The sequence below is a fragment of the Vombatus ursinus genome, unplaced genomic scaffold (genome assembly GCF_900497805.2).
Source record: "Vombatus ursinus unplaced genomic scaffold, bare-nosed wombat genome assembly UNPS02014962.1, whole genome shotgun sequence".
Taxonomy (NCBI): Eukaryota; Metazoa; Chordata; class Mammalia; order Diprotodontia; family Vombatidae; genus Vombatus; species Vombatus ursinus.
Window position 1 is genome coordinate 897926 of NW_020954740.1, and position 26085 is coordinate 924010.

Sequence of the window (26085 nt, forward strand, 5' to 3'; positions counted from 1 at the left end):
GAAAAAGTATTCATTTTTCTTAGGTTTCTATAGGTTCCCAAAGTGGGCGATGCTGCCCCCTGGTGGGAGTAGCTGGAACAATCCAGGGGACGATAGTAGCCTCGGGTGCGATTGAGGGGCGTTGAATAAAAATTAGGGTTAACCTAACCTAACCCCAGGCGGTGCTGGGTAATTTTTTTAAAGGGGGTGGTAGACCAAATAAATTTGGGAACGACTCTAGTCCAACGCCATCCTTTTACAGTTAAAACTGACCTTGTGTGTCAGGTCACACAGGTAGTCAACGTGCAGGGCCAAGAATAACAATTAGAAGGCAGAGTCTCAGGTTTTTTTTTAATAGTGGTGCACTGGGAAATTTACTCAGATAAGGGTGGAAACACGGGGGAATAGACTTGAGTGTCCACCCACGCCAGGGTGTCCCTGATCTCGCAGTCCATGCATTACAGCCCGGTCGGGGAGGCAGGCACAAAACGAGGCGAGACCTACACATACGGGAGCATCGGTGTCTGCGGGCACAGCTAGGGGTCCCCAAGGGGCTATCGGAGCCGATCTCCCTCCCCCCTCCCCAGGGGGTGGAAGGTCACAGCTCCCGGAGTGGGTTGGGGGTGCTGCAGAGGCGGGGGGGGTCGCTCCCCACCCCCCGGGTCTGCCCCAGGGGAGCACGCGCCCAGGGCTCGGTCAAATCGCGGGGGAAACGAAAACGAGGCCAAGGCCCGGGGCCAATGAGGAACCAGATCTGGCGGCGGTTCTAAATCTCTCTCCCTGGTGTGGACGGGTGTGTACGTGCTAGAGAAGGGGCTGCCAGTGGCCGAGCTCCGCCTCGCAGGGCGGGGAGTGGGAAGCGGACGGACAGCCCTCCCGCCCGGCGGGTTGGCAGCCGCCGGGAGGGGTGGGGGCAGAGCGGGCTAGCGCGATGCCCCGCGGGGAGCCGTTGCTGCTGCTGCTGCTGCAGTTGCAGCCGCGGCGGGGCTGAGGCGGGAGTGGCGCGCGCTCGGCGAACGTTCCCCGGATCCCGGAGAGGCCGGGAAGGGAGCCAGGGCGCGCGCGCAAAGGGCGCGAGCAGCCGCGGCTGGAACGGAGGCTGCTCCGGGGCTGCCGTGCTCTGGCCCGCGGGGGGCTCGGCGCGGCCGGGGGTGCTGCACCACGCTCCTGCCGTGCTCCGCCCCGGCTCTGGCGCCGTAGCCGGGTCTTCCGTCGCGGAGCTTCCTCTTTCTTCCGCCGCCCCCACCCCCAGCTGCGCCCCACTGCGGGCTCGGGCCGGGGGCCGAGGAAGATGCGGCTCTACCGGTGGCTGCTGAAGCAGCCGGTCCCCAAGCAGATCGAGCGCTACTCCCGCTTCTCTCCGTCGCCGCTCTCCATTAAGCAGTTCCTGGACTTCGGTGCGTGCCCGGGGACGCGGGGGAGGGGGCAGCTTCCCGGGTCCGAGCCCCGGTGGCCCCCGAGCTCGTCGCTCGGCCCGGCTGCGTAGCCCGGGGGAGCATGCGGGATGGCGTATTTTGTTTTCTCTGCTGATGCTGCGCGTGTGTGCGCGCGTGGGGGTATGGGTGTGTGTGGGGGGCATGTGCGTGTCCCCTCTCCTTCCTCAGGTAGGTCAGAGGCAGTCCCGGTCCCGGGGCCGGTAGCATCCTCTGCAGCCTGGCCTGGTGTTCTCCCCCCACCCCCCAAGCTTGGAACCCGGCTCACCTGAGGCCTTCCCTGCCGAATCACACAGCGGGAGACCGGATCCCCCCACCCCCCCGCGCCGTGGTGGAAGCCCCCCCCACCCCCCGCAGTGCCCACGGGCACCTGGACAGCAGGACGGGCACGGTTTTCTTTTTTTCGCCCCCCCCACCTGAGTTACTCACCTGCCTTCTGGTCACACCTGCAAGTGGGTGTGGGGAATTGGAACTGGACCGGGGCGGGGGGGGGGGGGGGGGGAAGGGGGGGTCTGGGGGCGGGAAGGGGAAGGCTGGGAGAATCTGAAGCCTAGGAAGCCGAGCTGAGTGAAAGTGCAACCTCGGTCTTTGGGCTTTAAAAAAGGACAGACCCTTTTAAAAGTTGGTCTGCTGGAGGCTACCTGGGCCTATCTTTTTCTTTTCTAAGTGTTTATTTTCTCTCCCACCAGTCTACTTAAAAAAAAAGAAAAAGAAGAAAAACAAAACTCTTGCAACAAGTATGGGTAGTCAAACAAAACCATTTCCCACACTTGTTGTTCAGTCGTTTGAATCGTGATTCTTGGTGACCCCATTTGAGGTTTTTTTGACAAAGAAAGTGGTTTGCCATTTCCTTCTCCAGTTCATTTTACAGTTGAGGAAACGGCAAACAGGGCTAAGTGACTTGGCCAAGGGTGACAAAGCTAGCGTCTGAGGCTATGCACTCGAGTCTTTCTGACTCCTGACCCAGCTGCTCTATCCACTGCACCACCTAGCTGCCCTGCAACATTTGACTTGTCCAAAAATGTATTGCTTTGAGTAAGTTGTTATGCTAGAAAGTCATTGCTTCCTTTTAACTTTTTGAGAGAGACATGGGTGGTTTTACTTTTTTATAGAAATTGCTTCAGATTTCCACGGACAGGTTTATAGAATCATGCAACAATTGCTGTTTAGTTAGTTGTCAGAAATGGTGAAGTATTTGCTTTCAAAGTTGGACTCTAGTTTAAAAATGGATCCTCCAAATTAAAAGTATTTGAAACTCGGAATAAGTATTTACAGAAGAAGTCATACATTTAGCAGGAAGATTTAGACACCAAAGACTAAGTTCTCATAAAAACCTAATATTGGTAACAAAATGACACATTTTCTTTTTTATATCTCCAATTACTTTATTTATATCCATCTTTAAAGGATTTTCCTGAGACTGGTGGGCCTTCTTACTTCCACCCCACCTACCTTTTCCTGACAAACCCATTCCCCTCTTTCTCCCCCTCCTCTCCCCAAACTTGAAAGGACTTTAACTAAGGGCTTAAAGTACTTGCTAACAAAATTATGAATAGATTGCAGGACTTGCATCTAGTGGGAAAGCACTATATTTTTCTTAGTGCTATTTTCATTCTAGTCAGAAAGCTCTGGATCCAGCTTCAAGATTGTAGTGTGTTTTATTCTGCAAGCCTTTGACTTATTCCAATGCTGTTTACACTCCTAAGAAAGTGAAACTAAGCATTAACCAAGGTAACTAAGTGAAACTAAGCATTACCGGAAAAAGGCAAAATCTGGAGAGTTTTACCAGCCTTTCAAGTATTGTACATATGATTTATTTAAATAAGCCTTACAGGAGCAATATTAGTTTGGCATCACTAAGATATAAACTTTTGGGGATGAAACAGATGATCATCCTTATAAAGCAAGGTTGGAGTAAGGAGAGAAAATAGGGTTAAACTAAAGATCAGGATCAAATATATTTAAAGAAATTAAATTGTCACAGGAAGTAATAAATTTGGTCAGCTTTGACTATTTGACATAGTCAGTTCTTCACAACTTTACTCCCCCATGATTTACAGTATTTTTGCAGTGCCTTCTCTAGCCACCTGTGGGAATTTTAGAGGTTTGAGGAAGATTTTTGTTTCAGGCTCTGGAGATAAAATATCATTGTTACTATAAATAGAAATTTCCCATCTTTAATTTGTGGTTTGGGGGAAAATTCTGAAAGTACCAACCTTTCATTAGGGCCAGCAGAGACAGGTTAATTAACAACACAAGGGAACAAAAGGAACAGAGAAGGTCCTAATTTCATTTCTTTTTCTCAAAGTGGAAGTAAGAGCATTAAAAATTTTGACAAATCATCACTTGATTATTATATTTATAGAACAATGTAGTTTTTAGGTGTCATGGTAGTTTTCTTATTTCAGCATGAAAACAAAAATATATATTTGTAAACACATATGTGCATGTATGTGTGTATGTATATACATACATGTGTGTCTATATATACACACATATATGTTTCAAATTGCCAAATGTTAGGTCAGGTGTGGGAAAGTTGGTAAGACGGAATCAAAGAATTTCATATGTAGAAGGGACCTCAGAGACTCTGCTGACCCAAGAAATTCCTCCATCTCTCAGTCATCCAGCCTCCTCTTAAATTAATGAGATGGAGCCTTTTAACATCTGGAGGCAGCCCATTCCGCTTTTGCTATAACTCTCATTCCAGGCCGTTCTCATAACCCTCTGAAGTCAACCTCTTCAACTTACTACCATTGCTCTTAGTTCTTCTCTCCGAGTTCAAGCAGAATAAGTCGAATTCCTCTTACTACACATGGTAGTGCTTCAGATACTTTTAAGGCGACTCTCATGGTTCCTCTTCTGCTTCCTTCAGGCTCCTTCAGCTGATTCCTGTGTGTCATGACCTTTACTCCCCAAACCATCCTTGCTGCTGTCCTCTGGGTGTACTTCAGCTTTTAGTGTCCTTCTTAAAATGTGACACCCACAACTTACACATGTTATTTCAAATGTTGTTGACTAGTGCAGAAAATAGCCAGGCTATCACTTCCCTTATTCTAGACACTGTAACTCACTCAGCCCAGTATCGCATTTTAATTTTTGGCTGTCAGGTCACACTGTTGGCCCGTTTTTAGCTTGAAGTCTATTGAAAACCTAAGATCTTTTTCATAAGAATTGTTGCCCATCTACATACCCCATCCTCTCTTTTTGGAATTGATTTTTTTAATCACATTTTTTTCTTAATCTCAGATGTAGAACTTCACCTTTATTTATATTAAATTTATTCTTATTGGACTTAACTCATCATTCTAACCTGCCAGTATCTATTTAGGACCTGACTTGTCATCTAATCCAGCTTTATCTCAGACCCACTGGTCTGTAATTTCATTAACCATTACATTACCTAAAATTGTGAGCGCAACTTTGTACCACACCATCACCACAATCTTTACCTCCATGACCTTGAACCTTGAAATTTTGTCTGATAATAATCTCTTATTCTTTCAATTCCCACTCTTTCTTACTACTTCTGCATTTATTCTTCATTCTCATCATGACCTTCCATCCCTCCTTGTTCACTCAATCTATCATTTCTGCCCTGGCCAAACTTTCCTCAGGGCACTTGACATGGAGTCAGACAGAAAGACCAGAGGTCAGATCTTGCTTTAGATACTTAGCAGATAGCCTCTCTGCTTCACTTACTTCATCTGTAAAATCTTACCTCATCTTGATGTAAAATAAGAGGGTTTGACTCCCTGGTTTCTATGGCCCATTCTAGATCTAAACTTAGGATCGTAATCTTGACTCTGTAGTTAGCCAGTTTAACCATTTGATGGACACCTTTACCTGCCTGTCCTTCTGTCCTTCATGTCCACACTTAATTCAAGGGCTCCTTCACCATCTGCCTTCTCTTCTTACTTCCAAACTGCTGAGCATTGTTGAAGGAAGTGACGAAATTGGGCGAATAGATTCTACACAGGTTCAGTCTTACAACTCCTCATTTGGTCTACTAGTATAACAGTAATGGTAAATAACATTTCTGCAGGGCTTTAAGGTTGCAAAGTACATTGTACATGTTGTCATGTAGGATCTCACAGAATCTTTTTTGAGTTTTTAGCCCTCTAGGCATTACCAAGGTTTAGTAGGTATAAAATCATACTAAATGATACTCCATGTCTAAAAATTATAATCAACACCTTTTATTAGATATTGGACATTGACTTATTTAGTTTCATTAGAAGAGGTAAGGGATCTAATCTGTTGATGAAAAAAGGCAGAAAACATGTAGAACAACCGTCAACGTGGAGCTTCATTTTTGAAGAAAGTTTACCATATGTAAATCATCTGGCATAATGAAGAGGATAAAAGGGTCCTGAAACTGCCTCATTTTACTAATACTTGATCTTGCCAAGCAGAGAGAGATGCCTGCAAAGTACCAATTTAGAATATGAACACATATGTAAAATGTCATAGAGGAAGATGGTGGCCAAATTATGAAAAAAAAATGGGGAGAACAGCTGGACCATACCAAGTATATTCAGAAACAATACAGTTTTGATTGCGTTGAGGGATTGAATCTTAGAAGATTTGAGAGGGTCAGCATGGTGTGTTAGAGCTGAATAAGACCCAAGTTCAAGTCTTATTTCTGATGCAAACTAATAGTGTGATCTTGGTCAATCAAGTCATTTAACTTCTTAACCATCCAGGCAACTTTAAATATTGTAAGTTACAGAGAAAATAAAAGTCTGCACTGATAGAGGAAGTTCCTAATGGGGAGTTCTCTATGCTGAGGAATTCACAGGTCTGTTCTCAAAAAAAGATCTCTAAAAGAAGAGAATAGATCCAATACTTGGGTGAGATTTATACTCTGAAACTTTCCAGCGAATAATGTGACTATAAATGAGATCTTCTGTAGAATATAATTGTTTTTTAAAAGCCTGCCCCTGTCTTTCCTTAATATAAAAATATAATGCAATATATAATTACCATAAAATTTCATAGAGAAGAGAAAGTAGAAATATGGATCAGTAGTTAGTGATATTTTCTCTATCATCTTTTTGGGTAGTAATTGTATCTGTGATTTTTGCTTATATCTGCTTCCAAAAATCCCTGGTTTACCTTAAAGACTTAGATCAAGCACTACTTTCTTCATGAAGCCTTTCCTGATCCCCTAGCTCCCAGTGCCCTCCTCCCCAAAATTACCTTGTATTTTTTTTGCTGTATATATTTAAAAATATATATTGATTTCCCTCTATAAGCTTCTTGGGGACAAAGATTGTTTAATTTTTGTCTTTGTATCTTTGTATGATGGTATCTAGCATGGAATAGGTGTTTAATAAATACTTATTGCTTGATTTGTGAGAATTGAATAAACTAATGTATGTGATGCACTTTGCAACCCTTCAAATTCTATGTAAATATCAGTGTCTTCATAACTGTTGATGGACAGTGAATGGTACCTGGATTTGAATTAGCATGGAACAGAGGGACTGGACTGCCATATCATCCTTTTAATGAGCCTAAGCTCTTCTACCTGAAACAAAGGGGGACTGGCTATCTTTTTAACGGCATTTTTCAGATGGTACTATTTCTAGCTTTAGTTTCTAAAGAATTGAGCTTTACCAAAAGGCACTGGGGAAATGCATGATGGTAATGTAAATAGACTGGTATGTTATGTGAGCATTTTATGAGCAGAAAATGCAGTAGGCTAGTTATGTAGCAAGGACGAGGGATAACAAATTAATAGCTCATATACTGGTACCATGTTATATTAAGAGAGTAGAAGAAAGGTCTCTAGCACATAGGAATCTGTAAATTTAAAAAATCTGTTTTCCTAACTAAAATATACTAATGTTGTTAAAACAAACCAGATGATGAAAGCATACTTATCTACTCTTTATTGAGAGGTGAAGAAATACAGATGTGAAAATATTGTGTGAGCTGTCAAGATAAAGTTTCTGTGATGCTTAGTTTTGGTTAACTGTACTTCTTTGTTACAAGGGAAGATTCAATGGACAAGGAATACATAAAGAAATTATTATGGCATAAGAAAACCTCCAAAAGATGTTAGTCTAACTTTTTATAGTGGAAAACTTGTTGGTATTTTAAAAATCTAATTCAAATTTATATCCAGTTTTACAACTTGATAGAAAATACATCCATAGCAATCCCAAGAAGATTTTGTGCAATATGATTGATGTTTTAGGTTTTTCCTAAATTATTGTTTTAATTTAACTCCATAACTTAAATTATAATTTAAAGGTACTCAAAGTACCTTTTGTATTCTATTGAGTGTTCTTTTGTTCATATCAGGGTATAACTGTAATTTAAAAATATAAATATAACTTCAATAATACAGCATTTTGAAAGCTAGAAATTCAGAATACAAAGTTTTTATATCTTTTTTTCCCTCTTTTTGTTTTTTGGGTGAGGCAGTCGGGGTTAAGTGACTTGCCCAAGGTCACACAGCTAGTACGTGACAAGTTTTTGGTCTAAGGCCCGATTTGAACTCAGGTCCTCCTGATTTCAGGGCTGGTGCTCTATACGCACCTAGCTGCCCCTTAAATGTGTATCTTAAATGGCCTTTTTTTCGATATTTGGCAAAAATTCCCAAATTCGGAACCAGTGCTTCTTCTGTTTCTAAAAAGTGTCACCTCCTTTAAAGCAATATAATATAGCAAAAAGAGTGCTCTATTTTGAGTCAAGACCTGGGTTTGGATGTCTGTCTGTACTACTCACATAATTTTTTGAGACTTTGGTATGGTCACTTCACCCATATCTGGGGTTCAATTTCCTAACTGTAAAAATGAGGAAATTGTACTAGATGATTTTAATTTCCTTTTAACACCAAAATTTTGTGATGTTGTGATGAGTAAGGCAAGCAAAAATGGACTCTCAACAGCCAAAAGAGCTATCACAATGTCTCACAAAAATTTATGTGCTTTTGCTTGTTAGAGAATGGTTTGAGCACTAACTCAGTCTATTTACTTTTATTTTATACACAGTTTTAACAAGCCAGATTATCTGGTTTCTAAGCACGTAGTAGAAATAGCAAACAAGAGAAAGAAATGTTACTGCTGGATGACAGTAAATGTCAAGGATGATAAAATTATTTAAAAAAGAAAACTCTAAAATCACAGCTTTCTGGGGTCATTTATTATTAGGGTGTAGCTATAGGATTCAGCTTATTGAGTACTTAAGGAGCTTGTCAGGGAAAGTAGGAAAAAATGGCAAAATCAAATATTTCCTGCCTCTTACTGGCAACTTTAGAAAAGCTGACTCACCGAAGCAAAATAAATTGCCCTTACAGTGGTAAACAATTAGAGGAAGTGAATGATCTTTAAGGACAGAACCTTGTAGGCAGAAGAGTGAGACTGGGATTGATAGGCTGCAGCTGTAGAATGTGTTAAATCATGCAGGGAAAAGGGCTTTAATAGGACAGCCAATAGAAACAAGAATGATAAGGCTTAGGTCATCTGAGAAGATGGTGAGCAAGCCTTAGTTTTATCCCATTACTATCTTTGGGATGCTATCTCCTGGGGAGTGATTTCTACCAGAAGAGTCAGGGTAGTCTGGCTTTCACTCTCAAGGACTTTGGGAAGTTGTAGGAGAAATTTAAATAGCAAGCTAATTAATCATTAGCACAATGGTTGATGAGAATGTGGCCTAATGGGCACCTCAGAATTTTTGATAGTTGCCAAAGTCTGTCTACTTAAAGTGCTTACAGAGGAATTTTTTTCCCCCAAATCAGCTAAACCAGTTAGGCCCCAGATGAGGTCTGCCTTTTTCTGCTTTTTAGGTGGCTAAAATGGGTAGTTTTGCATATTTGACCTTAGAAAGATTAATTCCCTTTGCAGCTGATAATGTAGACAGGGAACCATAAAGGAGAGAGTAAATTTTTAAAAGGGATAGGTTTGGTGGCAGACTGGATTTATGCCATCACTTGCTGCCTGGATATCCCCCCACCCCCATGCAGCGCTTACTGTTAGATCCTGCCTTTTGGAGTCCCACCTTAATGGTGTTCTGCATTAGCCATGGGCCTTCATTATTACACCACGTACTTGTATGTGCAGATCAACTGCTAAAATTTAAGTGCAGGATTGGGGCAGCCCCGTTAGTTGTCAGGGGGAATAGATCTGTCCACACAATGTGCCCTGAGGATGATGGCAGTAGGCATTAGGAGGAGGTTAGGTGGACACAGGGAACTTTAGGTGTGGCTTTTGAAACATGAGGTAGACAAGAAGTTGATTGCTGATCTGGTTCTTGGGGTGTTAGAAAAATTGTCCTCTGTGTTCCAATGCTGAGCCATCAAGAGTCTATCTGCCCTACCTAAATTTAGGACTTCCTCAAAAGTCCCTACTACAGTTACTTGTGCCCCCATTCCATGTGGTCCTTCTGAACCACTAATGTTTCTGTCAACATTTGACGGGTCATTAGGATGAATTCTTCTAGGCAAGCGCCAACATTCCTGTGAAGCTTGGGGTGTTCTCACTGCAGGATTGTAAAGAACCTAGAGGCGGGATGCTTTAGTCAAAGAAGGGTGTGCCAAACACATAGACAACTATTTAATATTGGCAGCCAGGTTATTATTATGCTAGGGGGTCTGCAACAAGTCCGTAAGAGTAATCCAATTTACTTTACGGCAAAGACTACCGAAAGAAGGAGCTCTTGGGTAGAGGTGAGTAGAAGAGTGTATCATGGGCATGGCTACTGTGAGTTTATGGGAGGGGAATACCTGTATGGGTGCTTATGGTAGCTTTTTTGCTGGTTGTTGGGAGAACTAAAAGAAGCCTTGGAATTGCCTTAATCATCCCTTTAATTGCTTTGTTGATGTTAAGAAATAATTGGTTAGCGATGGAGTGAAAAATACTTCTTCACTTGTAATAGAGATGAAGATTGCTAGAACTATATACACTTCTCTTAAAATAACCTTTAACTGATAAAAAATTAGATGGCAGTTGGGGACTTAAAATATATTTTTGGGTGACGTTTTATATTTACTGTTAGACAAGTTTCCACTAATTATTCTTCTGAATGACATACTGAAACTATGTGCATAAATTGTGGTAGTAATTGAAATTTAAAAGGTACATGTCAGTGGGGCAATACTCAATATTGATATAGGTACACCTGCGCAACCTGCGGCCCGTGGGTATGCCAAAAGATTTTAGGCAGCCCATGAAAAACGTAGAGGATATTTTCATCTACATTTTTTGTGGGCTGCCTGAAATCCTTTGGCAGGCTGCAGGTTGTGCAGGCCTGATAAAGAGAATGGGGCACTGTGAATCGTTAGTAATATCAGAAAATATGGTTATATTTAACATTTTAATTTTTGTTCTGTAGTTTAAAGTTTATAAAAATGAATTTTGCTTAATTGAAATAATAAGAGTACAAAGGTTTTGTGTTTTGACCAACTTGTAGAAAACTGGCTTGTTAATAGATCTTTTGATAAGCAGCACTGAAGTTTTGAACATGGCTTATTCATGATAAATTCTAATTTGTTCTCTCCCTTGTGTAAGAATTAGGCAAGAAACCTCTAATTGGTTTTCCATTACAAAAACCATCAAATGACAGAAATTAAGAAAGTGACTTTAGTTCTGATGTTTCTGCCTTGAAATCTTGTCAGCTTGTCATTGTGACTTCTTATCACCTGATGAACAGTTAGTACCAGCATATATGTATTATTTATTAACCCCCTGTCAGTGAAATATATATAGTATAGCTTTGCTTTATGGAAGACTGGAAAAGTTTAGGTGTACGACCATGTTACAATCTGTGACTTGAAAGGATGATCATTTAGAAAAACAGTTCTAAAGAAATTTTTGTGAAATAAATTTAATGATCTGTACTTTAGTAGCAATGTTGCTGTGAATTAGGGCTATTTTACTTCGAAGCTTTTTGAAGATGTTCTTTGTTCCCCAAGGTGACTTCTGAACTCACAAAAATAAAAAAATTAAAAAAAAGCTTATTAGAGAATTCTTAAGCAGCTCTGCCTTTGCATTAACCATTCAGCAGTGCCAGAGAGATTACTCTGCTTTGAATGATCTGTAAGAAAATTTGTATTTAGGATGTTAAGAGTGCTCGTTAAGCACAATCTTAATCTTTCACTGGAAAACTGGTCAAAAGAATGCTATACTGAGGGCCAAAGTAAACAGGATTTTTTTTAATGGAAAACCTCTAATTAAGACTTTGTAGGAGTGGTATGTTAGATGACTTCAGGAGGTATTAATTTTGAAATTGTGAAAAGTTGATGTTGTAACATTTTCTTTTATTTTACTTGGGCGATGAAGGAAGATAAGGGTAAAGCCTAATGAAAATTAAGAAGATAAAAAATTTCCAACAGGAAAGATCACATGAAGTTTAAGCTCATTACAAGTAAGCAGGGATAATTTCATTCTTTTGTTCATGTATCTCATGCACCTAGCACATAGATGCTTAATAAATGTGTGTTGACTTGTCGATTGATTTATCATTTACTCAGTGTGTATCCAAGTGATAAAAATTTCAGTATTTCATTTCAGCATTTATATTGCTCTTAAATAATGGAGTTTGAATTGTGTACCCCTGAGGTGATTACTTACATCTGTACCAGATGTGGTGGAGTATTTCTTACAACTTAAGGCTTCCAGGAATGAAAGGGTGATTTAAATGCTGTTTTAGAAATTCTTTCTGATAAACCTATTTGGGTATCCATTAGGGAAGATAGACTTGAGCTGGAAGCAGAACTTAACTCCATAAATTAGGAAGTAGTTGCAAATCTAACACAAATTGGGGTTGATACTTTTAAAACCCGAGTGATATATAAATATACTTGTTTAAAGAATTTTATTAAAGGGGAAGAAAAAGGGCCAAAATTGATAATCAGTAATGAAGACATCTTTCCAGTGGTTTGTGTATACAGTGATAAAAGTAGAAAACTCTTAAATGCAAAAGATCTTTTTGACTATTAATTCAAAATTATTATTTGTAGGTTTTTTCCCCTACTAAATTAAATTGACTGCTTTGATGTTGCTAAGAGTGATAACTAGTTATCTGTCTGATCTAAATGTGAACATTGTGACTTGGTTTGAACCATATCCGTGTCTTGAAAATCCCTACCTTATAATTTTTAAAAATATTTCATTTCTTTACAATTACATGTAGAATTTTTTTTAACATTTGTTTTTTAAGATTTTGAGTTTCAAATTCTTTCCCTACCTCCTCATTGAGAAGGCAGGTAATTTGATATAGGTTGTCCATGTGCAGTTGTGCAAAATATTTCCATATTAGTCATGTTGTAAAAGAAAACACAACAAAAAAATCCCCCCTAAGAAAAATAAATTTTTTATTTATTACTATTTTTCTATTTTTTATTTTTAGGCAATTGGGGTAAAATGACTTGCTCAGGGTCACACAGCTAGTAAGTGTCAAGTGTTTGGTTTCAGGCCGGATTTGAACTCAGGTCTTCCTGACTTTAGGGCTGGTGCTCTATCCATTGTGCCACCTAGCTGCCCCAAGAAAAGTAAATTTTAAAAAAAAGTATACTTTGATATGTATTCAGACTCCATCAGTTCCTTCTCTGGAGATGGATAGCATTTTTTATCTTAGTCCTTCAGATTTGTCTTAGCTATTAAATCATTCACAGTTCATCATCTTTACAATATTTCTATTACTGTGTACAATGTTCTGGTTCTGTTCACTTCACCTTGCATCAGTTCATATACGTCTTTCTAGGTTTTTCTGAAAGCATCCTGCTCGTCATTTCTTATAGCACCAGCACCATAGTATTCCATTACAATCATATACCACAACTTGTGCAGTCATTCCTCAGTTGATGAGCATCCTCTCAATTTCCAATTCTTTGCCACCACAAAAAGAATTGATATGAGTATTTTTGTGTGTATAAGTCCTTTTCCTTTCATAAATATTCACTCTTTGACATAAACTAGTTATCCTTTCCACATTGTGGGGGTTAGATGCCTCACTCCCGTGATTTGGAAAATCCACATAAAAATTTTGGCCTTTTATAGCATTAGAAGTCTGAGTTGTTATGGTACTAAAAGATAAAATATGTTGATATTATATTACTATACAATATTTTATGCATTTCTGAGTTTCTAAACTTTTTCTGTGTTGTCGGGGGCGGGGGCTTTGCATTTTACCTGTGGTTTCCACAGAACTCCCCAAAAATTGCCACTTAATTTCTTATGTTAACCTGTGTTATATCAAAAACTTCAGTGGGGAAAGTCTCAATGTGGAAGGAATAACTGTATTGAGAAAATAGGGCAACAGTATGGAAGAAATTAGGTTGAGAGCAACACTTCACACATTATGCAAAGATAAGCACCAAATGGCTACCTAACCTAGATAAAAAGGATGTATGACAAACATATTAGAGAAATGTGGGGAGAATGAAACAAAAGTGAGGGTCACAGAAGAGAAAATGAATGATTTTTATTACATAAAATTTTGAAAATTTGCGTAAACATCTAATAAAACTAAGATTAAAAGGAAAACAATTAATTTTGAAAAAAAAATCTTTGTAACAAACATCTCTGATAAAAGTCTCATGACCAGGATATATAAGGAACTGATTGAAGTTTATAAGAAATGAGCCATTCCCCAGTTGATGAAAGGTGTAAGGCTATGAACAGGCAGTTCTCAAAGTAAGAAGCTCAGGCTATTGGTAGCCATGTGAAAAAAATGTTCCACATCACTACTTATTAGAGAAATACAAATAAAAGAATTCTTAGATTCCATCTCATATCTTTTAGAATGGCAGATGACAAAAAGGAAAATGATAAATATTGGAGGGACTGTGGTAAAACAAGGACATTAATGCCCTATTGGTGGGTCTGTGAATGGGTTTAGCCATTATGGAAATCAATTTGGAATTATACACACACAAAAAAACTGCAGGTGCCGTTTGTTATACCACTGCTGGGCCTATACCCAAAATATATAAAAGAGAGAAGAAAAGGTCTTCTGGTGTACAGAAATAGTTATAGCAACTCTGTGGTGTCAAAAACCTGGAAACTAAGAGAAGGGGTGGCTGTCAATTTGGCAATGACTGAATAAATTGTGTTATGATTGTGATGGAGTGCTTTTCTGTAAGAAATGAGGAATCAATGATTTCTAAGATTTGGAAAGATTTATATGAACAGATATAGAGTGAAATAAATAGAACTGGAAAACAATTTATGCTATAACATCAATATTAGAAAAATTAACAATTTTGAAGACTTATAAACTGATGAAGATTGAAATGAACAATTATATAAATATATATATGTATATAAAAAATACAACAATTTAGGCAATAATAACACTGAAAACAAACAGCTTGGAAAACTTAAGAAAAGGTTTTTTTAAGACCGTTAAAAACTTAGAAGGCTTAAAATCTATTAACAACACAATGACTTCCAGAGATTCCAGAGATCTTAAGATGAAAAATGTTATCCATTACAGAGAGGTGGTAGATCTTGTGTGCAGACACATAATACATGCACACACTTACATACATATGTATATAGCTACTGGGGGAGTTTGTTTTGCTTGACTATGAATATTTACTATAAATAATATTCCTTTTTTCCCCAGTGAAGTTGGAGTTGGGAAGGAGGGAAAATTGATTATTTAACATTTTTAAAGAGAGAGTAGAGGGATGCTATAGATGTGAAATGTTTCATGCACTTTCAGGTGAGGTTACTGAATCATTAGTTTTCTGTTTTACTTTGTTACAAGAGAGGTCTGTTGAAGTGGGAGTGATTTGTAAATATTTGTAATTTAAAACGTCCATAAAACTTTCAAAAATAAGATATGAATAATTGAAAAACAAATTTCCAGGTTGGCCGTGTACAAAAATGTGTCTTATTCTGTGCCTTGAGTCTGTCATTTCCCTTGTCAGGAGATGCCTGCTTCGTCATTGGTTGCACTGGAATCATGATTGGTCGTTGTACCAATCAGATGATCCAGTCCACCCCTTCCTCCTTGTTAGAATAGACTTTTATTCTCACTTCCATTCTTGATTTTGTGAAATCATTTCCCCAGTTCTTCCTCTCTCCATCTTGTGTTCCTTTTCTCTTCCCTTTTCATTTTCTTAAAGATCATCAAAATGTAATACAACCACTCCCTATCTAGACTCTCTATTGAAACCTGATAATAGGGTTTTGAGGAGACACGTATATTATCTCCCCATATTAGAATATAAACAGTTTATCCTTTTTTAATCCCTTATGATTATTTATTCTTATTTACTGTTTTGTTTTTCTTGACCCCTATGTTTATTCTTCATTTGTATGCAATTGTGGTCTTTTTGTCAGGATTTTTTGGAAGTCCTCTATTTCATAAAAGGTCCATTTCCCTCCTGAAGGACTATACTCTGTTTTGTGCTCTTGATTGTGAGCTTATATCCTTTGCTTTTTGGAATATCCTGTTCCAAGCTCTCTACTGCTTTATAAACTGCTTTAAAGTGGTAGTTGCTGAATCTTACATGAGCCTGACTGTGGTTCTTCAATACTTGAATTCTTTCTTTATGGCTGCTTATGGTATTTTTTCTTTTACCTAGGTATTCTGGATTTGCTTAAAAATTTCCTTAAAAATTTGGTCTTTCTTTCAGGCGACTAGTAGATTCTTTCTATTTCCATTTTACCATATGGTTCTAAGACACCGGGGCAGTTTTTTTATGATTTCTTGAAATAAGATGTCCAGACTCTTTTTTGTATCAAGGTTAAGTAGTCTGGTGATTTTGAAATTATCTCTCTTTGATCTGTTTTCCAGGTCAGTAGTTTTTGCTCTGAGATACCTTACATTTTCTCCTATTTTTCAATCTTTTGACTTGAAATTGGTGACTCTTATTTTCTATCAGTTGCTCTGCTTGGTTTAATTCCATGTAACATCATGCCTCCTCCAGGATAAACTGAAGTCTCACCACTATGATGATTGACTCAGTGTGGATACTCAGTACCTTCTCAGTGCCTTCAGTTGCCTCTAATATCTGATTGGAGAGTTAGGGGCAGGAATGGTAAACTCCTCCTAAAGCCTTCCTTTATGGAAGGCTGGCTCAGAACTTTCCGAACTTTCTAGGGAACTTTCCCTTTTTCTCAGACAGTTCTGTGTGTGGTTTTGACTCCATGCAATGTTATACCCCATGGTGTGTATCTCTTGATTTTCTGTTTCCTTTTATGGGTTGTCTTCCCTTGTTAGATTGTAAACTCCTTGAGGGCAGGGACTGCCTTTCTTTTTCTTATTTATATTCCCAGCATTTAGCAGGTAGCTTGGCACATAGTAGGCACTTAATAAATGTTTATTCAATTTATTCGAATTGTTTGTTGTATCTTAGAGTTATTGGCTTCTATTTGTTGCATTCTAATGTTCAGAGTTATTGACTTCTATTTGATGCATTCTAATGTTTGGGGAATTTGTTTGCTTGTGTGAAGCTTTGTACCTCTTGTGCCAAGCTGTTATTTCTCTTTTAAGATCTTTCTTCCACAGCTCTCATTTCTTTTCTCTTTTTTCCCTCCTGCCCTCTCATTTTCATTTATAAAAATAGTTTCAGACTCTAAAAATAACAATAACAGAATTCAAAAAACAAAAAATAACCCTCTTGCCCAAGTTGTTTTTCCTTTGAGATTTTGCTGGTAGATGTTTTGGAGATGTCATTTTCTTCTGGGTTTGTGTCTTAACTCTGTCACCATGATAGTTTTTTATTGTGAGATTTTTTGTTGTTGTTGTTTGTTCATTCTTCTAGCCTACTTTTTATGACTTTGGATTTTATATTAGGGCTGCACCATATGCACTTTTGAAGGGGGAATAGCTTTGTTGGTCCTACTTGGAGATATTGAGGGATGACTAAGGTAAGCTTTCAGTGTTGCTTCCTTGATGTTAATTCTCAAAGCTGTCAACCAAAGTTATTTCTGTTGTTACATTTGCAGTATGAGAGACACCTTTTTGGAGAGCCCTCAAGAGACCTATTTTGCTGTACTGAATTAACTGCTTTTTTTATAGTAGAAAAACAATAAGAATAATTAGAACTTGTATTCTCTGAACCTCTCAGTCAGTTGTGTTATAAAGATTTGAGCTGTAGTGGTGGTAACAACTATCATTTATGTGGAGCTTTAATGTTTCCTAAGTGCTTTACTTTGTCTCCTTTGATCATCACAGCAGGTACTGTTATTGTTCCCATTTTACATATTAGAGAACTGATTGGCAACTAGATGATGAAGTGGATAGAGCACTCATTGGGTCTGGAGTTAGTAAACCTGAGTTCAGATATGACTTCAGGCACTTACTAGCCTGTGATCCTGGGCAAATCACTTAACCTTTGTTTTCCTCTGTTCTCTCAGCTGTGTAAATGGGGAGCATTATAACACTTAGCTCTTAGGGTTGGTGTGAGGGTCAAATGAGGTAATATTTTTAAAATACTTAATGCAGTACCTGGCAAATAGTAGGTACTTAGTGAATGCTTGTCATTCCCCTCTCTCTCCTCCCCTTTTTGAAAGACAGTCAGTGAGTTGCCCGGGATACACTGATAGAAAATGTCTGAATCAGGATTTGAAGTCCAGTGTTCTAGAACCTTTAAGTTTAGCGCTCAATCCACTATCCACCCTATGGATATTTCCCAAGGTCTTGTTGTCAGCCTTCTTTTTATATACTCTCTTACTTCTTGATCTCATCAGTTCCCATGAGTTCAATTATAATTTCTACTGATATCATTTCTACTGCTAATATGATAAATACCATTTCTGCTGCTGCTGAATACCGGTTCTTGATATTCAGCTATAATCTTTTTCCTAAGCTCTAGTTCCCCATCACTGATTGCCAGTTAGACATTGTAAACTAGATATCATGTAGATATCTCAAACTCAACATATCTAAAATAGAATTATCCTCTCCTTTACAAAACCACCCCTCTTTCAAAATTCCCAAGTTTATGCCAATGACACCACTAATTTCCCCCTTCTCCCATTTTCAAAATATATCTCTGCCCCTTACATCATGTATCCTTTAAATTGTTGAGTCTCATAATTTTAATCCTATATAACATCTTTCATCTATTCACTTTTCTGTATTCCCATAGCCACCGCTGTGGTTCCGACCCACATCACTTCTCCACTGGACCTGTTGCAATACTTTTCTAATCAGTCTTCCTGTCTTGAGTATCTCCACATTCTAGTTCATCCTTTGCACAGCTGCCTAAGTGATTCAGTTCAAGTGTGACTGTGTCATATCCACTTCATTTTCACATTCAGCTCCAGTGGTTCCCTTGTAATCCCAGTATCAAACATAAACTTATTTAGCCTTTGAAATCCTTTACAACTTGATCCAAGTTTACCTTTCCTGCCTTTCTTAAATGACTTCCCTCCCTTTCTTAAATTCAGCCAGATTGACCTTCTTACTGTTCCTGTCATAGGCAGGGATTCCATCTCCGAACTCCATACCTTTGCACTGGTCTTCTGGAATTGACTACCTCCTTACCTCCTCTGCCTCTTGGAATCCGTAGAATCCTTCAGGTCTTTGCTCAGATATTATCTTCTTTGTGAAGACTTTCCAGGTCCATACAGCTGCCTTCCTTACCCACCCACTCCCTACCCTCCAGGTTACCACATATCCATTTTTGTATACCTGTGTACATGCTTGTTGTCTTCTATAGATTGTGCACTTCATGAGGCAGAGACTGTATCTCCAGCAGCTAGCACATAGTAGGTGCTTAATAAATGCTTTTTGATTGATTTCGGAAAGCTCATCATTTCCTTCTCATATCTTCACCAGGGATATGTTTAGTGAATTTATAGATTATTCTTTCAAACATTTTTAGGCATGGGAAGGTAGGTTTATGGGTAAATATTTATTAATAAGAATTCACATATTTTTAGTTTCTAATAAAGTCCAATGTTTTTCTGAAGCCTTTGATATCCTACCTTTTTTCATATATCTTTTTTATTAATGATTTATCCACAATCACTTCCGTAAGCTTTTGAGTTTTAAATTTTTCTCTCCCTCCCCAAGATAGCTCATAATCTGATATAGGTTATATATATACATTCCTATTAAACATTTTCACATTAGTCATGTTGTAAGGAAGAATTAGAACCAATAGAAGGAACCACGATAAAGAGGAAACAAAACAAGGAAAAAAAAAAGAGCAAATAGTATGCTTTGATCTGCATTCAAACTCCATAGTTCTTTCTTTGGATGTAGATAGAATTTTCCATCATGAGGCTTTTGGAAATGTCTTAGATCCTTGCATTGCTGAGAAGGGCTAAGTCTGTCAAAGTTAGTCATCGCATAATGTGGCTGTTACTGTGTACAACATTCTCCTGGTTCTGCTTACTTCACTCAGCATCAGTTCATACAAGTCTTTCCAGGTTTTTCTGAAGTCTGCCTGTTCATCATTTCTTGTAGCACAATAGTATTCCATTACATTCATGTATCACAACTTGTTCAGCCATTCCTCTGTTGATGGGCATCCCCTCAATTTCCAATTCTTTGCCACCACAAAAAGAGCTGCTATAAATATTTTTGTACATGTGGGTCCTTTTCCCATTTTTATGATCTCTTTGGGATACAGCCCTAGAAGTGCTATTGCTGTGTCAAAGCGTATGCACATTTTTATAGCCCTTTGGGCATAGTTCCAAATTGCTGTCCAAAATGGTTGAATCAGTTCACAACTCCACCAACAATGCATTGGTGTTTCAATTTTCCCACATCTTTTCCAACATTTATCATTTTCCTGTTTTGTCATGTTGGCCAATCTGATAGGTGTGATGTGGTACCTCGGAGTTGTTTTGATTTGCGGTTCTCTAATCAATAGTGATTTAGAGCATTTTTTCATATGACTATAGATGGCTTTAATTTCTTCATCAGAGAAATGCCTGTTCATATCACTTGACCATTTATCAATTGGGGAATGACTTGTATTCTTATAAATTTGACTTAGTTCTTTATGTATTATAGAAATGAGTTCCTTATCAGAGACACTGGCTGTAAAAATTCTTTTCTAGTTTTCTACTTCTGGATCTATTTTCCAATGAGGTATTTTGTGTTTTCTTCTATTTTTTCATTTTTTAAAATTTTGTTTGACTGATTCTTGATGTCTCATGGAATCATTAGCTTGTACTTGCCCAGTTCTAATTTTTAAGGAATTATTTTCTTCAGTTAGCTTTTGTACCTCCTTTTCCATTTGGCCAAATGTATTTTTTAAGGAATTGTTTTCTTCAGTCAATTTTTGTCCTTACTTTTCCAAGCTGTTGACCATCACTTTCTCTCATGACTCTCATTTCTTATCCCAGTTTTTATTTGACTTTTAAAATCCTTTTTGAGATCTTCCAAGAAGAATTTTTGGGCTTGAAACCAATTCATATTCCTCTTTGAAGCTTCTCATGTAGGCATTTTGACATTGTTGTCCTCCTCTGAGTTTGTGTTTGGATCTTGCTGTTGTAGCTTTCCATAGTCAGGTCTCTTTTCTGTGTTTTGCTCATTTTTTAGCCTATTATTTTGTGACTTCTAAAAGTTGAGCTCTGCTTCTGGGACACAAGGATCACTGTCCAAAGCTTCTGGCACTGGAGGTTAGGGGCCTAGTCATTGGATTTCTGCGTGGGGGCTTCCATGACTTGTGGCTTGCCCACTGCATTGGGGTAACCTGGCCTAGTCCCTCCTGTTGTGCTGGGGGTTTTGGCTGGCAATTTGCCTTATGTGCTGAGGCTCGAGGCTTCACAGCTGGCCTGCTGAGCCAGGATCGAGAGAGGCCTTGGTTGCTGATCTATGCTGTGGCTAAGAGTCTCCCGCTGGCTTGCCTGGACACCATCTGTGCTAGGCTGCACTCCCCTTTCATCCAAGTGAGACAGACCTTTCCTGAAGTCCTTCTAAGTTATCTTAAGCTGGAAAATTGTTTCACTCCTTCTTTTTGTGGGTTCTGTTGCTCCAGAATCTGATTAGAGGCTTGATGTAACATTATTTCTGAGGGAGACTGGGGAGAGCTCAAGCAGCTTCTTGGCTTCTCTCCACCATCTTGGCCCCCCACCCCCGCCTGCCACCAAGTTTTAATTCTTAAAAAAAAAAAATTGAATTCCATATCTCTCCCTCCCACCCTTCCCCCATCCATTGAGAAGGCAAACAATGTGATATCAGTTATACATGTGAAATTATGCAAAACATTTCCAAATTAGCCATATTGTACAGAAAGAAAAAAATTGTAAAGAAAAATAAATTGAGAAAACTTTTATTTCAGTTTGCACTCAGAATCCATCAATTCTTTCTCTGGAGATGGATAGCATTTTTTCATCATGAGTCTTTTTGAATTATCTGTGTTCTTGATCCTCTCTTTCCCCCATGTTCAGTCTTTCCTTAACTACTGACTCCTACATCTAGCATCCTCCTTATCGCCCTTCACTTGACCCTTCTATCCCCTCAAACTTGTCTCTTAGAAAAGGTTTTCTGTATTCATTAGCTTCATTTCCTTGCCTCCTATTCCTCAGTCTTTTGCAGTCTGCTTGTCAACACAAATTGCTCTTTCCAAAGTTAATCAGTATTCTTTAAAAATATTTTAAAAATTTTAAATTGATATCTTATTTTTATATCACCTTCATTTCCAAATATGTCCTTTCTGCCATCCCTTGTCACACAGAATAACATGGTGGGAGCAGTGCAGCAGTACCAGTATATCAACTAAGTTTTACTGTTTGCAATCTTACACCCTCATATTCCCCTACTTCTGCAAAGAAGGCCAGGTGCATTTCCTTCTCTCTTCTTTGGGGCTAAGCTTGACTTTTCATTTGGGAGTTTTTGTTCTTTCCATGTATGTTGTTGTAGTTATTGTGCTCATTGTTTTCCTGGTTTTGCTTTTTTTTTTTCATTTTGTATTAGGTCATATTTCTTCCTAAGCTTCTCTGTATTCTTCGTATTTTTAGTATAGTTACATTACATTCATGTACTACAATTTGTTTAGCCATCCCCCAACTGATAGACATCTACTTTGTTGCCAATTCCTTAACTGTTATGAATATTTTAATGCCTGTGGGAACTTTCTAACACATATATCCACTGGTAGATTCTATCGATCAAAGGGCATGGGTTTTTTCCCTTCACTTTCTTAGCATAATTCCAAATTGCTTTCCAAAATGGTTGAATTCATAGATCTGTCAACAGTGTTATTTGTTAGTGAGCTTATATTTTCACTACCAACACCTCTAACAATAACTATTCCCATCTTTTGTCATCTTTGCCAATTTCCTGGGCATGAATTTAAAATCTTAGATTTGTTTTAATTTGTGTTTTTTGTATTAATAGAGATACTTATGCTCTCCTAACTACTAAATTTTTTTCAGTACCTATCTTATTTGACTTTAATAGCTCTTGACACTGGTAAAACCACTTAGTCTCCCTACTCCTTACTCTGCTTTTGTTACAGCTCCTTCTCAGTCTCCTATGTTGGGTCATCATTTTATTCCTTGCCACTAAGTTTGGGCAACCCCACGAGATACTGCCAGACATTAATTTTTCTCTTTTCATTATATACTTTGTTGATCTAATCAGCTTTCATGGCTTCAGTTAGCTCTATGCAAATGATTCTCAAAAATTCTCCAAATTGTTGTTTCTAGCTGTCATCTCCCTCCTGAACTCCATTACCAACTATCTGTTAGACATCTCCACTTGTATTCCTCGTAAGTATCTAAAATTCAAAATGTCCAAATCAGAGTTCATTTTATTTTTCCATAAGCCCATAACTCTTCCCAAACTTCCCTGTTTCTGTTGATGGTACTAACATCTTTTCATTCACCCAAGGTCACAATCTTAGAGTTATCCTTGACTTTTTCATTTCCTTCTACACCAATTATCTAGTCAAATCTTGTCAATTCTAATTCTCCACAACAGCACTAGCATCTACCACCTTTTCTCCATTTACACAATAACTACCCCAGTTTTCTATCTTATCATCTCTCACCTGGACTAGTACTGTAATCTTTTAATACCTTCAGTTTCTCTCTTCTCCAATCTGTCCTTCTCATAGATGCCAAATTGATATTTCTGAAACCTAGTTGTGACCGATCACATTTGGAGCACTAACAGCTAAGCTGATTTAAAAACTGTGTAATCCTTAATAACCTGTGTCTCTTTTCTACTACATGATCATTACAATCATTCTAGAATTGAAGAGGTGTCACACAAAACAAGACAAAGCTTTTTTGTGTTTTTCTTTTTTTCAAGAATTGCAATTGTAAGGGAATTCATCATTAGGTGGCCAGAGAAGAGGGTCTAGGCTGATCCGCAGAACGCAGACAGTTGGTTGCAGGGCTCATACTTGGAGCGTTTCTAGCATGGTAGAATCTATCAAAGCTTATACTCAGTTGCCGTAGCTTTTTTTCAACTGTGTCATGTTGAGGAATTTGGAGTAGTATTTTGCAGAGGCACGAAACTCTTTGGGAATTGTCAGCTAATGCTAATATTTCTATTGGGGGAATAATAATACATTATTATATCTATTATATCTTTCAAAGTTTTGTGGACAAATTACTTTGTAAATGTTAAAATACTATAAAAGTGTGAGTATTGCTATTATTTTACACATTGTTATATACAAGTCCTGGAAATAGCTTCCCATACCCCCAGAGTTCTGTTCCTGCCTTAACTTTGGTTTCTTTAGCCATTATCTAGAGAATCAACCCTTGTGGACATGGCCATATCAATCTTGCCACCCGCACCAACTATTGACCAATGGGCAAACAAACCAGTAAAGCTAAAGCATGAAGGTACTCTAGCGAGAGGCAGGAAATGCCATGTGCCAGGTGGGCCAAACTACCACTACCATCTTGATCGCCACCTGACCTTATACCTATGTAGATTCCTGCACACAAGAGCCCAGGAATAGAAGTTGCCCATAGGATATGGGTCATGCTTTCATCTTTGTCTTTAGTCATCATCCAAAGGTATGGAGATACCTCTCCCTTATGGAGATATAACCAGGCAACTATCTCTTCAGATGCTGTAGTCCACATCTTCTCAGCAACCTTCACTACTGCAAAATCACTGGGGGAAAAGTTCTCACAACATTGTCTTGGTCTTTGGCACTGCCAAATGGTTTAATATCAGAAATGATTTTATTAAGGGAAATGACACTAAATAAAATGTATTACCATATGCTGCTGTACTCTAGGGCCACTGGACCTTTACTAGTGCAGCGGAACCCCTGTCCTGTATGTGTTGTCTCCTATCAGAATATGAGTTCCTTGAGATCAGGGACAATGTTGTTTTTCTGTATGTATCCTCAATGCTTAACATAGTGCTTTTGCATAGAGTAAATGCTTACTATAGATATTTTTCATTCATTCATATAAATATTTCTTTTATAAACTTTGGGATTTGTCAGCATTAGTTGTATTCATTGAATCAATATGTGATTTCATGGATATGAGTATTTCATATAACCACATGATTCTTAGTTCATCTGTACCATCATTCTTTGTAACTCTTTTTCCCATATAAGGGAGCAATCCATAATTATTGTACTATATCCATAATAAAGACTTCTAAAGAGAAAAAAGGTTAAGCTTCTTTAAGGGGTTAAAATGAAACAAAAGTCATTACTCAAAACGATAGAGAATTAGATTTAATAGAATTTAAGACATCCTTGTAAAAAATTGGCTATTAAGCCATAAGTGACTTATATTCAGACAAAGCTAGACAGTTTTAAGAAACATCTAGATCTGGAAGAAATGAGACTGACAAATTGAACAGCCCTTAAATTTGCAATTGTCAAGATGAATACAAGGCTGCCTACTATTATTGAGTATTCTTCCAAGTGCCTATGTAACTATGCATATAGCTTTATTTTTATACATATACTTAAGCTGTGGTTTTAATTTCGGATTCATGAGTATTATTTTTCTGCTTAATATTAACCTATAATAATTTTCCTCCATATGGGAAGACTCATTTAGTATTTGAGTCTAAAGGGGAAAAAAAAGGTAAGATTTTCCTATATGATATTTTAAAATAGTTTTCTAGAATAAAGTGACAATAGTTATAGAAATTAGTTTTTTATAGACCTTATTTTTGGATCTTAAATATTTTAATCTTACGTATTTTGCTAGATTTTATGGCAAAACCTGGAAAGTATGCCAGCGCTATGCCAGGAAGCTGAATCACTTCCGTTTGAATTGTCTTAGGAAGATTATGAAGATTGCCTGGCAAGATAAGATACCAGACATTGAGGTCCTTTTCTCAAACTAAACTGCCAAGCATTCAAACTCTACTGCAGAGAGTGCAACTCTGATGGGCTGGCCACATTTTTTGAATACAAAATGTATGCTTGCCAAAAAGACTATTTTATGGAGAACTCACACAGGACAAGAGTTCACATGGTTGTTAGAAGAAGTGATACAAGGACACTCTCAAGGTCTCTCTTAAGAACCCTGGAATTGATTGTGTGACATGGGAGACACTGGCACAGAACTACTTAGCATGGCGTGCCCACATCAGAGAAGGGGCTGTGCTCTATGAGCAAAGCAGAATTGAAGTAGCTCAAAAGAATTATGCACAGATTTAGAGAATCCACCCCAAATGTTCACATGAACTATTTGTGCATGACCTGTGGTAGAACATTCCGAGCTTGTATTGGTCTGATCAACCACAGCCAGACACACTTTAACTTGGCCGTAGCATAGTGATGTCATTTCAGTCCTTTTGAGAATGAAAGACA

At 38.4% G+C, this 26085-nt stretch overlaps 1 protein-coding gene across 1 annotated transcript in view; it reads left to right on the top strand.

The window, feature by feature from the left end:
• Window positions 1-1196: 1196 nt before the first annotated feature.
• Window positions 1197-26085, top strand: part of PDK3 (pyruvate dehydrogenase kinase 3) — a 101173-nt gene continuing 76284 nt past the window's right edge. Inside the window, exon 1 of the mRNA XM_027845459.1 lies at window positions 1197-1376. Coding sequence (XP_027701260.1) covers window positions 1271-1376 — 106 coding nt within the window. The 5' untranslated portion in view covers window positions 1197-1270. The remainder of the gene's footprint in view (window positions 1377-26085) is intronic.